This window comes from Engystomops pustulosus, chromosome 9 (assembly GCF_040894005.1).
Source record: "Engystomops pustulosus chromosome 9, aEngPut4.maternal, whole genome shotgun sequence".
Classification (NCBI taxonomy): domain Eukaryota; kingdom Metazoa; phylum Chordata; class Amphibia; order Anura; family Leptodactylidae; genus Engystomops; species Engystomops pustulosus.
In genome coordinates, this window is record NC_092419.1 from 77040867 (window position 1) to 77055480 (window position 14614).

A 14614-nucleotide genomic window follows, 5' to 3' on the forward strand; every position below is an offset into this window, starting at 1 on the left:
GCATGGTGTGAAAGATTAAAAGATTAATCTAGGGTTGCTTAGAAAAAAAAGTATAAAATGTTTTTTGAAAAATATGTGTACGAGAAAACTTCATTGTTTACTAGCAGTGGACAGATGGTCACACAGGTGCACGGCTCATTAGGTCACCTAGGCCAGCTTTCTAGTGTAGAAGCAGGAAAAGTGCCTATGCCACCTCCACACCACTTGGGTGTAGGGGGGGCGGGCGGGCGCGGCGGCCTGTGTAGTTGGTAGGCACGGGGCGCTCCCACCTATGATTGTGTTCTTTTGAAAAAGCAGCCAACTTTCATTTGCTGTTTTTTACGCAAAAAACGACGCCACTTTCTTATAGTTTACATCTTCCCCAGTGTGTGTGTCACAAGGGTCTACCTGGGGCCTGATAATGAGTGAGCCCCTGGATAATGTTTTCTAGCCTATGTAACCGCTGATCTGATTATGTCCCAATGCAACACTTTGGCTAAGTTGGCTCTGTACAAATGTTGCTGCCTATCCCTTTCTTGTACTTCCTTTTAACACCTATGGGCTAAGTGTTCAGTTTCCCCCCCAGCACCATCTGTACACACATCTATACTTCAACTGTTGCTTTTTTTTTTCTAATAGAGTCTGGATCAGTGGACAATGCGTCAGTCAGCACTGGAGCTTCAACTAATGATCAAACAAACGTCAAATAATGTAAGAAGTAAAGGAACTTTACTTTTTATGTGAATGTTCTCTTTTTACAATGTTGAATGGGCGGCTAGTGGTTACTACCATTAACTCTTACCTGTTTGGAAGCATTCATGAATTCCTTTGACTGATGCAGCAGATATCCAGTCTCAAGTGTTCTCAAGTGACAGCTGAGGCCAGTAGTTGGCTGTAGCAGTCATGTAGCATATTGTTGGCATATTTAATAAAAAAAAAAGGGCACTTCTAGAACAAGATTGTAAAATGGGGAAACCGTGTATGTTTGATGGTTGAGGGCTTCTTAGAAGGTCAGTGGTTATCCCCTATGTCAGTGGTGGCGAACCTATGGCACGGGTGCCGGAGGTGGCACTCAGAGCCATTTCTGTGGGCACTCAGACCATCACCCCAGGACAGAGTTCACCTGACAGGAACAAATCCACTGCATCTTCCTGCAGTCCCAGGCAACTTATAAAAAGCTGCTCGAAGCACTATTTTAAAGTGACACTTTATTGGCTGTTTGTAACTGCGGGAAATGTGAGAAGGTGTGGATAGGGCTGCATTATCTTTGGAGGTCGTCCTGCTGGACCTTTCATTCTTCCTGTACAGAGAGACCCTGGAGGGAAGCTACAATGAGAGTCTGAATTTTCCCACCTTCTTTCAACTGTATTGGTTGCATCAGGGGGCCGATACGATTGAAAGATGTAGAAGAACAGGTAGCAGTAAGTTATTGCTTAAAATGCCATGTTGGCACTACACGGTAAATAAGTGGATTTTGGTTGTATCTTGGGCACTCGGTCTCCAAAAGGTTCGCCATCACTGCCCTATGTAAACACTGGACCCAACACTCCCGGCAGCTATAGGAACTCAGTTGGCAGTGATCGTGTGATCTACAACTGAGCCATTCCGGTAATGAAAGTTGATGACTGATGGATACCCTTCATGTGGTGTCCACAATTAGAAAAACCTTTTCTACTTTCTTCTCCAACAAACGGCAGGTGAGGTATTGTGGTTTGCTGTGGACAGTGGTGGTGCTTTTTTATTTTTTTTTATCCTAGACAACCCCTTCACATGTTCACAAAACATGTGAACATTGCTATAACGTGTATTTGAATATTTTCTATTTTTCCTTTTATAGGAAATGAATTCACTGCTGGAAAATATTGCTAAAGCTACAATTGAAGTGTTTCAGCAGTCTGCAGAGAATGTCTGTGCGCCCCCTGCTAACGCTGCACCCCCTAGCAGTGCCCCAAGTAGCAATGCAACTCCCAATGCTAAATCTAAGCCTGTGCTCAGGTAAATGAAAATGGATGTATCTAACCTTGACGTGTCAGGGCATATTTAGAAACTGCTGCCTCTTATCTTCCACTTGGTCTCATTTCAGTGCTTTGGAGAGGTCTGGTGTTTGGCTCGTAGCTCCTCTGATTGCCAAGCTGCCAACATCTGTGCAAGGTCATGTACTTAAAGCGGCTGGGGAGGAGCTGGAGAAAGGACAGCATCTTGGATCATCTTCTCGTAAGGAGCGCGACCGTCAGAAGCAGAAAAGGTCAGTGGAAATGAAAATACAGTTATGGGGAAAATGAATGAATAAATTCAAGGTGGCAGTAAACGGAGACCTTTCCCTACAACAGTTGAAGAATTTTTAAGCAGTTGCGTAGATTTAATTTCACTTCTAATTCATGTCAGGTGCAGTGTTTTCACTGTAGATTTTTTCTGTTACATCTCAGCAGTCATGGATGTAAATTGGAGCAGTTTTACTTGGTTTATAATTAAATGTCTGCTATTTTCCATTATTTCCCGGCAGTATGTCTCTGCTCAGTCAGCAGCCATTCTTATCATTGGTGTTAACCTGTCTAAAGGGGCAAGATGAACAGCGGGAGGGGCTGTTGACTTCTTTGTACAGTCAGGTGCAACAGGTAAGTGCAAGTAATCACTGTACTGCAGGCTTTTCTACAGTTTGGTTGTTTTTATTATGAGCATTCACCTAAAGTGACTTGTTGGGGATACTTTTTTTTTTTTCTTTGTGTTTTTTATTTAAAAAAAAAAATTTAAAATCAAAACCAGCGGTTTAGTAAAGGTCACTTCTCTTTTATGACCTGAAAGCTTATTATCACTAAATGGTATCTGACTAGCCCACTGGTCTGAATCTGGATTGCTGTGCAGGGCTAAATGCAAGTCACTATGAAGATTGTGCAAAGTTCTCCATGTGCCATCAAACATGTATATCTTATATAGTGGTATATCCCCCTCAAGCACCAGTGCTGGTTCAACCCGTCCATTATTATTTGTTAATTGGTAGGGGACAGACCTCCATTAGTCAATAAAATGAGAACTCTGCTTTCCATTTTCAGAGTGAATAGGGGGATGACTTAAACAATCAATTAATCTGTTTCTGAATTGTTATTGATTTATTGTATATTTATTTTAGATTGTCAGCAACTGGCGAGATGATCAGTATCAGGATGACTGTAAAACCCCTCAGCTTCTCCATGATGTATTGAAACTGAGACTGAACCTGGTAAGTAATTCTATGGCCGTGTTTTGATGAATGATAAAACATGCGCATAATGTTTTATTTGCAAGTACCAGTATCTCAAATTGGAAAACTACCAAATAGTAGAAGAAAGCCATATGCTGCAGTTTTTGTGACTGGTCATTGTGTCCTCAATTATAGGACTATTACGGAGATTTTCCCAACTCGGTCACTAAAATAGCTACTACCAGAAGTCCCTGTGTGGATGGAATTTTAGTGTACACTCATGATCTGATTTTTTTTTTTTTTTTTACGATAGACAGATGGTATGAAAAAGAAAGAAAAATAACTTCCTTAGGGGTGCTTTTACCATCTGTTGGAGTTGTGGCCTGTATTAGGCTTTAGTGGGTGCACACTGTTGTGGGGGGGGGGGGGAGAGAGGTAAGTACAAGATATTTGTTTTAACGCCATTTTGAGACCATAAAGAACTGCTCCTTAAGCAGTGGTCACAAGTGCACGGCTGGTCTATTCTCACAAAGGACTTTGACCAGTGTCCTATGCCCTGTGTATAATGTGCTGAAGTTGATAGATTGTAAGGGCTATAGTATGCTCCAGGGGATACCAAAATACGGAATTCTGTTGACATAAATACAAATGTGGATATAGATACATAGTGTGTACCATCTACTATTTTGTAAATTGCTAGTGATTGTATTTGCTTTCTATTTCTTCTCTACAGGTGGGTGGAATGTTTGATACAGTTCAGCGTAGCACGCAGCAGACAACAGAGTGGGCTGTACTTCTCCTGGATATCATCAGCAGTGGCACCGTGGACATGCAGTCTAACAAGTAATAACTTTGCAATTGCAGCCTCCCATTTACTTCATCGGATTCTCTTACTACTTCATTACACGGAGCCAATGGCTTCTTCCTCATTGTTGTGTTAGACCCCAAAAGTTGAAGGCAGGGACTGGTTTCCAGATTTCCACCGATTAGATATTGATGGCCTTTCCATACGGATAGGGTTAATTTAAAATAATGGACGGCTCCTGTAAATGGTCATTAACATTTCGCCAAACCTTGTATAAATTAATATTGCAAGTTAAAGTTAAAAGTGCAATACATAAAGTTTTGTACTTCATCTTATCCACACAAAGTGTTCTTTTTCCATAAATACCGCCCATATTATCCTCTTTTTCCTCACTAATGTTCCCTTTTCTTTTCTGCTACATACCATCTTGCATGTAAGATGCATAGAAGTTTACAGCTCTATGGAGGATGGAAGTGTGTGTGTGTGTGTGTGTGGGGGTTATAGGTAGTTTCCCTTCCCTGTACAGTATTCTCTGTGTACCATTTACATTTCCCTCTTATTTTGCAGTGAGCTCTTCACCACTGTGCTAGACATGCTGAGTGTTCTCATAAATGGAACTTTGGCCGCTGATATGTCCAGTATCTCACAAGGCAGCATGGAGGAAAACAAGAGGGCATATATGAATTTAGTGAAAAAGCTTCGGGTAAATGTAAATTTTTTAATATCTTTTTTTTTTTTTGCCATATTTGACTTCTTCTCTCTTGATTTACAATGACTGCTTCCCTGTCTGTCTTTTTTGACGTTTTGTTTTCTGTGCTCTTGCAGAAGGAACTAGGTGACCGCCAGTCAGAGAGTCTGGAGAAAGTACGCCAGCTGTTGCCCTTACCAAAGCAGACACGGGATGTAATAACTTGTGAACCTCAGGGATCTCTTATTGACACCAAAGGAAACAAGATTGCTGGCTTTGACTCCATCTTCAAGAAGGAGGTGAATATCATTTATTAAATATTTTAAAGCAAAGAAATCCATCTGGAAATAAAAAGGTGGTTAGTATTGATAAAATGACTTTTTTCATACTACCTCCTTTTCTTTCTTTTATATTTTTAAAAGCTTTGTTCAAATGTAAAAAAAAATACCCAAAAGGAAATGCATGGTTTTTGGTGTATTTTTTTCATGTATTTAGTTTTTTACTGCACTGAGCCTTGCTACAGAAGCCAGCATATGAAGTATTTGCTGCTCTGTGAAATGGCTCAAGACATGACTTTTATTCCGAGGCAGACGTCTTACTAGAGAAGCTTTAGATGACTGTTTTCCGTGTGACTGGAAGACACAGTCACCCTGACTTGCACACCTGGAAGACAGAACCTCTGCCTCCATGTTAAAAAAAATAATTAAAAGCATATCTTTTAATTCTTCAGTGTCCTATCATAGAATATGGTAATTGTGGTTGTAGTTTTGTTGAAGGGCATCACGTTTCTTGTTTTCTGTTGCGTAGCCTTAAAGGTCAGATGATAACATTCTAGCTGCCTGCAGCTGCCACTATGAAAATATATTGTAACATTAATTAACAGAGAATTTAAGACAGTTTTACAAGTTAAAGAAAGGACCAGAATGTGTCACATTGGTTCAGGTGGTGAATTTTGAAGTGGACCCTGTTCAGTCCGTGCACCTTTTCTGTCTTCCTGGATGATTTCACGCATTTTTACTATCTGTAATGCTTTGCACAAGCATAAAAATGTAAATTTGGCTGAAGAACTTGTCAACAGTGCGTCATTTTGTAGAAAATGTTATACCCTACTTCTTGCTACAATAAGTTTCCTTTTCAAATTTTTATCCCAGGGACTTCAAGTTTCAACCAAGCAGAAAATTTCTCCTTGGGACCTTTTTGAAGGTCTAAAACAATCTGCTCCTCTTTCATGGGGATGGTTTGGCACAGTGCGTGTAGACAGGCGAGTGTCTCGTTTGGAGGAGCAGCAGAGACTACTTCTGTACCACACACACCTTAAACCTAAGCCACGCACTTACTACTTGGAGCCATTGTCTCTTCCTCCTGAAGATGAGGAGCCACCAACTCCAACTAGTAGTGAGCCAGACAAGAAGCTCAGTGAGCCACTAAAGGTGGACAAGAGTGGAGGAAGCTGCACAGGTGCCAGTGAGGACAGAAAGAAACAAAGCAAGAAAAGCAAGAAGGCTCGGCAACCAGCCAACAAAGGAGAGGTACATAAAACTGCATGGCATGAATATATAACTGCTATTACAGACATTCGCTAGGTAGCAGTGAAGATGATTTTAAGGAGTGTAAAATAATAATTTTGTGGGCTTTTATTTAGGATTATGGGCTTGGTGGAGGACGTTCAATGCCTTATCAAATGGGAGTTCCGGCTGACCTTCTGCACTCTCAAGGAACTGGGTCCATGTCTCGTCTGCCTTATGGAGCACAGAGCGTGTACACTCAGAATCAACCCTTACCTCCTGGTGAGTTTTAAAGATTGGCTCCAGTCATACCAATGTTTAATAATTTTTACACTTCTGAAAGATAAAATTGATGGATTTTGTACCATGCAGAAGCATATTTAGTGGTATAAAGCATATATTTCTATACTGGCCCACAGCATCGAAACAATTTTATTGATTGCTCCTTTCCTGGCAGTCTGGTTTTATGGAACTTGTCTTACCTCCTCTCCACTTCTAAAACAGGTGGACCACGCCTGGACACATACCGACCACCTCGCATGAACATGGTGAAGGTAGTTCAGACAAGACCTCCCTATGGAGGTGGTGTTCCACCAGGCGTCGGCGGGATGATGGATCCGTACAAGCCTATTATGTACAGGCCGCAGCCTCCTATTCCACAGGGTCAGTTACTGAGACAACATCTACAGGCCAAATTGGTGAGTGATTTATAATTACGGAGCTAATTTAGAGTAAAAAAAAAAAAAGTAATCATTGGTATTTATAATTCCATATTTTCTTTCTCAGCAGACGCAAGGTATGATGGCCCAACCTGTTCGGCAGATGACACCTGCACCTCCATATGGATCTATGCAACCCTCCCAGGTATACATGTTTAGTAACTTATACATCTTTTTTAATACTGAGTGTTTGACCAGATCTGCAGCAACTAGGTGTGAATCTCTCGACCTTCACACTCCATCACAAACTTTTTTTTCTGGTGGCAGGCCCCCAAGCCCTCATTGTTGATTTTCTCATTGCTTGAATTCAGATCCACTTTCCATTTCAAGAAGGTCAAAGTGTAAAGCAGAGTTCAGTTGACCTTGAATACTCCAGATTATCTCTCTGAAGCCACGGTTTACCACTCAGATAGGATCTTCTCTATCAGGACCCGTTTTTGTCAACCAAGTTTATCTACACCACCAACCGAAAATTTGGCTTCAGTCAGAATCTATAACCATACTTGAAAGATCTCCTCTAGAGCTAAAAAAAAAAAAAAAAAAAAAAAAGCTTAATCCCATGCTTTGCCAGCCTTTCTTTTTCAACCCCAGAAGTCTGAGGTACCTTAGCTCCTTTATATCAGTTTCATATTTATCATATTTCAGCACATCTGTTAGGTCTTCTTTTGGTGGCCTTCACTTCTAGCGTTGGTGAGCTTGTCCTGGTTGTTTGAAAGACCATAGTAGTTATTGTTTCCCCAGTACTCGCCCAGTAAAGAGCGCTCACCCCTCCCTCCTTCTCCTCCCAGCCGTCTGCTCATGTGGGATCTGGCCGAGCACACGGCTATGTGATTGAGCCCTTACTTGTCTTTCTCAGCTACATGACTTTATAAAACATTTTTTTTCTCATTTTGTTTTAGGGTTATACAACATACACTTCCCATGTGCCGATGCAACAGCATCCCCCTCCATCACAGACTGGTGGTTTGGTGCAGTCTGCATACAACACACAGTCCTATCCCGGTACTCTTCCACCCCCTGGGGGAACAATCCTTGAAACTGTGCGTCAGATGCCACAGAGGCCAAGTGGTTACGTCCATCAGCAAGCATCTGGTTACAGTCATAATCCCCAAACAGGACAGAGGTATTTGAGTTTCCTAATTTCATGTAGGTTGAGTTATTTTTACCCTTTATCTTTGTTTTAACCAGTTTTTTCTTTCCGCCACCAGATTCCCACACCAACAAATGCAACAAGCTGGCATGATGGCTGGCATGGGTCATATGACGGCACAGAATGTTCCTGGTGCAATACGGCCGACTCAGATGTTGCCAGACCAGCAGCAACAGCAGTATCTGAGACAGCAAATGTTAAGAGTAAGTGCAGAAAACATGAGAGGAACAAAAACGATCAATGTTTTCTGCAAAGAGTTTAGAGTCCTAGTATGTCACATGTCCTTCTTACTCTATTAGCAGCAGCAGCAACAACAGCAGCAGCAGCAGCAAGCTCAGGCACCTCCACAGCCCCAGGCTCCACCTCAACCCCAACCTCCCCAGCAGGTAGCAGCAGTACCACAGGCCCAGACACAAGGACAGCCCCCGGGACTTACCATGCAAACACTGGCACCACAGCAACCTATGGTATGTTAACCTTATGTTCCATTTATTTATCTATAAATATATGTATTTTCTAACCTTAGGACAGTGGTGGCATGGGTGCCAGAAGTGGCACTCAGAACCCTCTGTGGGGGAACCCAGATCATCGCTCCAGAAGAGTTCACCAATCTTCCTGCAGTCTTGGGCATCATAAAAGATGATGCTCTCAGCGCTATGTTAAAGTGACACATCTTTATCTTCTTGGGACTGCGGGATGAGTGAGAAGGCGTGGACAGGGCCAAATTATCTTTGGAGGCCTTTCTGCAGATCCTAAAATTCTTTCTGTACAGAGGGATTCAGGAGAGAAGCTACAATAATACCCCAAATTTGCCGCCTTCCTTTTTTTAATCTTTCAAAAGAGCTTTATTGAATGTCAAATCAAAAGGAATTGCAATCACTGTGACTTAGTGACAATAAGTCTTAACATCAACAACAAAGAAAACATTGGGCAAAAAGTACATGATGCAGAATGACTAGTGAGGTACTAAAAAGTAACGTGTGTCGGGGTGTAAGGTAGTACTCTCAGGTCCACTGCCATTAAATGAAGGAGTCAAATTTAGGTGACTTCTGAAAGGGTTGGGGGGGGGGGGGGGTTCGAGCCCAGTTATCTAAAAACAGTGCATAGATAAATAAGAGAGAGTGCGGGTGGGTGTAGCAGGTTTTTCGAATTCAGTTAAATCCCTGTGGTGTTTGAGTCCTGCCTGGTTCTGTTGTGGATAAAGAAGGGGTTGGAAAGGAATCCATTTACACTATTCTGTGCAGCTGGATTGTGGTAAAGAGCTTTAATCTTGGAAAATCATGCCCAAACCCAAATGGTCCCAGGCCATATGATCAAATGCTTATTCTGCATCTATAGAAAGCAGCACGAAAGGTTGGTTAGACCACTGTGCATGATGGATAAGGGAAAATGTTTTCAGGGTGTCGTCTCTAGCTTCCCTAGTTGGGGCAAACCCCACTTTGTCATGATGGATTAGGGTTCCCAGGAGACGAGCCAGGCGATTAGATAAAAGCTTGGCAAAGATATTAGCGTCAGAGTTAATAATGGAAATGGGCCGATGGCTGGGGCAAAGCTGTGAGTCTTTCCCTTTTTTGGAAATGACTGTTATTTGGGCAGGAAGGAACATGTGGACAGGAGTGGGTACTTCCCGAAATTGCATTGAAAGTTGCTAATAAATGGGGGGAATAAACCCTCTAACAAGAGCTTGTTAAAGGGGACTCCAGGCCAGGCTCTCCCCAGATGGCTTCACCTTAGCTATGCACGGGTAGAGGAGGTAGTGCTATTCTATCCAAGTAGCCTTGTAAATCCCCAGCTATGGTTGGAGGAAGGTGGTGGGGTGTAAGTTATAAAGAACACTACAGGACTCATGGAAGGCGGATGCCATTTCCTCCATCTTGTGAACCTGGACCCCATCAGAGTTCTTCATAGGCAGGGTATAAGATTAGGATATTCTGTCGCGCAGCACTCTAGTCATCATAGTGCCAGGTTTGTTGCTTTATTCATAAAAGGAACATGCACAGAGCTGATGTCTCCTCTGACCTATCTCAAGGTGGGCTTGCAGATTATTGCAGATCTGCGTGAGCTCACGTAAGGTCTCCTCTTGGCGAGATTGCTTGTGCTTGGCTTCCAGCTGTTGTAGGGAAGGCCAGAAGGGCCTGGAATTTGGGACTACTTTTTTCTTAATGCAAAGCACTATGTTTTTATAAGTGCACCCCGGGTATGCCCTTTGATGTATCCTATCTATAAGGGGTGGAGTAGAAGATCATGGCATGAGAATGCGAAAAATCTCATATAATGTTATGTAATGCGGTTTGTCTGTGAGCGCTGGGTTGTGGAGTGCAGCAAGATAGAGCAAAAGATAGGAGCATGGTCAGAGAGGTAAATTGAGACAAAACTATGATAGAAGAGTCTGTGGCCCATCAGGATATAGTCAGTATGACTGTAGACACTGTGAGGGGGAGAAAAGTAAGTGTAGTCACTTCTGTCAGGATGCTTCTGGCACCAGATGTCACACGGTTGCATATAATGCAACACTTTCTGAAGCTGAATGATTTTGTTGCATGATATGGAGGGGCGCCCTGAGGAGTTGTCAAGGAGCAAATTCAGAGACAAGTTAAAGTCCTCTTAGAGCACCAGGGAATCCCGTGCGACTTAACCCACATGCCGGTGCATAGAGACTGCTTTAGACATGGTCTCTGGGTTGGTGCCTTCCTTCAAATGTGTTGGTTTCCTCAAGAGGCCGATACAAATTAAATTCCTTTGTTTGTACATTGCGATGAATAAGTGGTTTTTGGTTTGCAGTATGGGCACTCCGTTCCCCATCGCTGCATTTGGATAATGAATGATCACAGTGGACTTGATGGGACATCCGCCATTATTGATTTCTATGGCTGATTCCGAAAATACTTTGCAGCACAGGGGGGACTTGCCGTCTCCTGTTCTAACATTTGTCAGCCCAGTTTTTATAAATGAGCTTAATAGGAAACCCCTGGGTTGGATGTTATTCAGATGTTGCTCCTTCCTCGTGTCTCGGCGGCGTTATTGTTGCGTGTAGAGGGAATCCTTCTGGTTAGTTCCAAGACATCGCTGCTACATCAAGTGATGCTCAGAAACTTGGATAAGTCAAAACTAAGTTAAGAATGTCAGCTTAGTTTAAACTAAAGTAGGAAAGACCATCAAAACCAATGTGAATAATCCTGTATGGAATCAGAATTACCGCACTGCGGAGTCTTTATATAGCACAGAAACAGGATCATGTACCCAACCCTGAGGAAGAGAGCCGAAGCTCGCGAAAACGCTTTAGGTGGCAGTGATTCTTGCTCCATCCAACTCCCCGTACCAAAAAAATGACGTCACAGGTACCTCCGACATTGCCAGTGAAGCCGCCGGCTGAGGCTTCTTCATGGTAGCTGCTTCAGGAAAAACCATTAAGCAAAGACTAGTATTTGAGAAGATCTTAACTTGGTTTTGATTTATCCAAGCTTCTAAGCATCACTTGATGTAGCAGCGATGTCTTGGCACTAACCGGAAGAATCCCCTCTATGCGCAACACCGCTGAGACACGAGAAAGGAGCAACATCTGAATAACATCCAACCCAGATTAGTGCTAATATCGTCATATTCCGCGTGATTTTCTTTCCACATAGTAGATTATTAATAGCCAGCACAGGTAATTCATATTAGTCACTTAATGAATATAACCATGGTTATAGTGTCAGTATAAGGGCATACTGTCATTACCAGCAAAGGCAGTCCATAACGCCATATTCACTCGTACTCTAATTGCGCCAGTGTGTTTACCCCATTTAATTCCAGACAAGTCCACAGACATTATTCATGGAATCATTTCTTACTTTTGATAAAGTTCCTTCCTGTTGCATTCATATTTGTAACAGATCTTTCATGCTTTACTCTTAGTTTCAGAGACAAGGTCTGCAACAAACTCAGCAGCAGCAACAGACAGCAGCTCTTGTACGACAACTACAACAGCAGTTATCCAGTGAGTATTCCCTGTATGAGTGCTTGTTCAATTTAACCTTGACTTCTCTCTATATATCTTGCTGTTCCATAAATAATGTATGTTCACTTAACTACTCTACAACAATAAAATCTCCCAGTGTGTGCAGCACTTTGTGCTTTACTTTTCCCCTTCCTGTGCCGGAGCCTGCAGGTACAAAGTATCTAATCTTCTTGTTCTCTTTCTAGACACACAGCCACAGCAAGCTTCCAATCCGTTTGGTCGTTTCTGATACATGGCTTGCGCCTATGGGTGATGGTTCTGTTAGGGATCCCTCCGGATACAGAAGACCGAATAAAAGTGTTACTGGACTGTGGTGAAGTCAATTACCAGGTGTTGGGATGCACAGAATTAGAAAACCTGGACTCTTGTATAATGCCGGGGAACCAGAATGTTACATGGATCCCTTAAGTTGAGAGCAAGGGCTTTTAAGTCTTGTGGACCTTTTACCTTTCAGAAAAAAAGTTTTTATTATTTTGATAATCAAATGATGAAATTGTCATTTTCTAACCTATTTATATGGCAACCTGATCTCAGGCACGTGTATGAACATGGTTATAGATACTTCCTTTGTTCTTTCCCTGTTCCTAAGTAATTAGAGACCCTTAAAATACTCCAAATGAGTGGCATCCATTTGATCTATATAGATTTTTCCAGTAAGGGGGGGCGTGTTTGGGATTTTAATAGCATTTATGATGATTTTTTTTTTCACTTTCCTCAGTATTTTGGCTTGGTGTATTTGTGCACATGACATTTGGATTTTGTGCATGTGCCTATTTTCCTTGAAAATCGCTGTTCTTGTTCGTCCCCTCCTACAGCCATCACAATCATCCGAAGTGGTGCAAAACAAACTAACACACAAAGAGGAAAATTAGTATTTCAATGTGTGAAATTAAAACCAAGCTTTCTCAATCAATATAATGAAGCTGATGTAAAAATATACCAGGAGAACTCCAAACACTTACTGATAAACTGGCATCAGATACCTGATGAATGATAAATTTGCATTAATGAGTGTTGCTTATAATTTCCATAAAGTATGATATAGGCATATCACTACCATAAATTACTTGTCCCACGTTTATCTTTTAACTATTTGATTTTATAAAGCATAAATCTACACAATAGGTAGTAGATGTACATGGGAGGTCTAGAAGGACCATAAAGGCAGGACTAAAGTTTTCCTCTGAACATCAAGGTATATATGCATGCAAGGCAGCTGTTTGCATCCGTGGTACCATGCTAGTTTATCAAATGCATTATCGGCAGAAGAACTTGATTGTAAACCATGGCAGTGAAATGATTATCACGTGGGGCTGCTTTACATGCTGGCTACTATATTAGCATTCACTATGTACTTGAGGTTGGAAGTGAATGAAAACGGTAGGAAAAGGGTAACATTGGATAAGAAGGTTTGGTTTGTTTCCCTCCGACTTGTCTGTTCCACCACAAAATAACAGCCAAATGAAAGCTTCAGCAGCCGATGTGCTGTTTTCAGCTCATTATCAAATAAATTAAAGGAAATCTACCATAAAAATCAAGCATGATAAACCAGGAACACTTACTCATAGATGTAGGCACCATACCTGCAGTAATTTTCTTATATTTGCTATCCATGGCCTCCATCCTTCTAAAATCTACCTTTTAAAATGATGTACCTGAAGGGCTGTGATGGGTGTTACCAGAGCCCTTCCGTTCTGCAGTTTCACAGGCTGTTGGTGCGCAAGAAGTACTACCCTCATGTGCTGAAACTTCCTCTGCTGCTGAGATTGTATCAGACTGGGGGAGGGGAAGTCCTGAGGCATCAGAGTGGGAGGGGAAGACAGTGTAACAGCCTGTGACTCCAGAGCACTGAGGTACTTTGGCAACATGCCTGCACAGATCTGATGAATATGGTCTAAAATGAGCAACATGTAACAATCATTTGCTCAACTTTTATTCAATGTGTACTTCTGCACATACTAGCATACAAAGATTACTGACAATTGGTTTATGTTACTTTCCTGTTCCGATCCAATGAATCTCTGAGAACAGATCGGGCTTTGACTTTCCGTATTGAGTACTGTGCTTCAAGCAGAGTTCCGGGTCCAATAACGATCCACGGTTATTAAGTCTATTTTTATTGAGAGATCTAAAAAATAGTTACAAACCAACATGCTATGACATGTGTAGCATTCGCACGGCATACATGTTTCTAAATAACTCCTTATTCATGGCTAATTAGTATAAGGAATTATTCTGAAGCGCGATTTGGAATGCTAAAATGTCATAACATGCTGGTTTGTACCTATTTTTTTTTTAATAAAAATGACTTTTCACAGATTATTGTGGATTGTTTTTGGAGCTGGGACTCTAGTCACATTAACTTGTTTAGTAAAATGAAACCTGGGCTGTTTCCCAACCATGGCTATGTCAATGGAACTCTGCAGCATAGTGTGTTATGAAGCAGTGACATCGATTGAAACTGGGAGAGCAGTAGAGTAGACTTCCAGCCCTTCCAGAGCTCACTGTGTCATAGTGAGTTATGAATTTGGTGTACACAGCCAGTCAGTCTGGGCAATGCCTGAGCATGTTCCTTGAATTAAACACAACT

The 14614-nt window shown here is 41.9% G+C and overlaps 1 protein-coding gene across 5 annotated transcripts in view; it reads left to right on the top strand.

Moving 5' to 3' along the window:
• MED12 (mediator complex subunit 12) overlaps window positions 1-14319 on the top strand; it is a 44048-nt gene extending 29729 nt beyond the window's left edge. The window contains exons 28-44 of one of the 5 annotated variants that reach the window (XM_072124964.1): window positions 619-690; window positions 1817-1974; window positions 2063-2224; window positions 2483-2594; window positions 3107-3196; window positions 3891-4000; window positions 4530-4671; window positions 4788-4949; window positions 5802-6179; window positions 6293-6437; window positions 6660-6853; window positions 6942-7019; window positions 7774-7997; window positions 8083-8227; window positions 8327-8491; window positions 11922-12003; window positions 12210-14319. In XM_072124964.1, coding sequence (XP_071981065.1) covers window positions 619-690; window positions 1817-1974; window positions 2063-2224; window positions 2483-2594; window positions 3107-3196; window positions 3891-4000; window positions 4530-4671; window positions 4788-4949; window positions 5802-6179; window positions 6293-6437; window positions 6660-6853; window positions 6942-7019; window positions 7774-7997; window positions 8083-8227; window positions 8327-8491; window positions 11922-12003; window positions 12210-12253 — 2463 coding nt within the window. In that variant the 3' untranslated portion in view covers window positions 12254-14319. Of the gene's footprint in view, window positions 1-618; window positions 691-1816; window positions 1975-2062; window positions 2225-2482; window positions 2595-3106; window positions 3197-3890; window positions 4001-4529; window positions 4672-4787; window positions 4950-5801; window positions 6180-6292; window positions 6438-6659; window positions 6854-6941; window positions 7020-7773; window positions 7998-8082; window positions 8228-8323; window positions 8492-11921; window positions 12004-12209 lie in introns of all 5 variants that reach the window. The other 4 variants (XM_072124965.1, XM_072124963.1, XM_072124967.1 and 1 more) reach the window with 4 other exon arrangements.
• The last annotated feature ends 295 nt before the right edge of the window (window positions 14320-14614 follow it).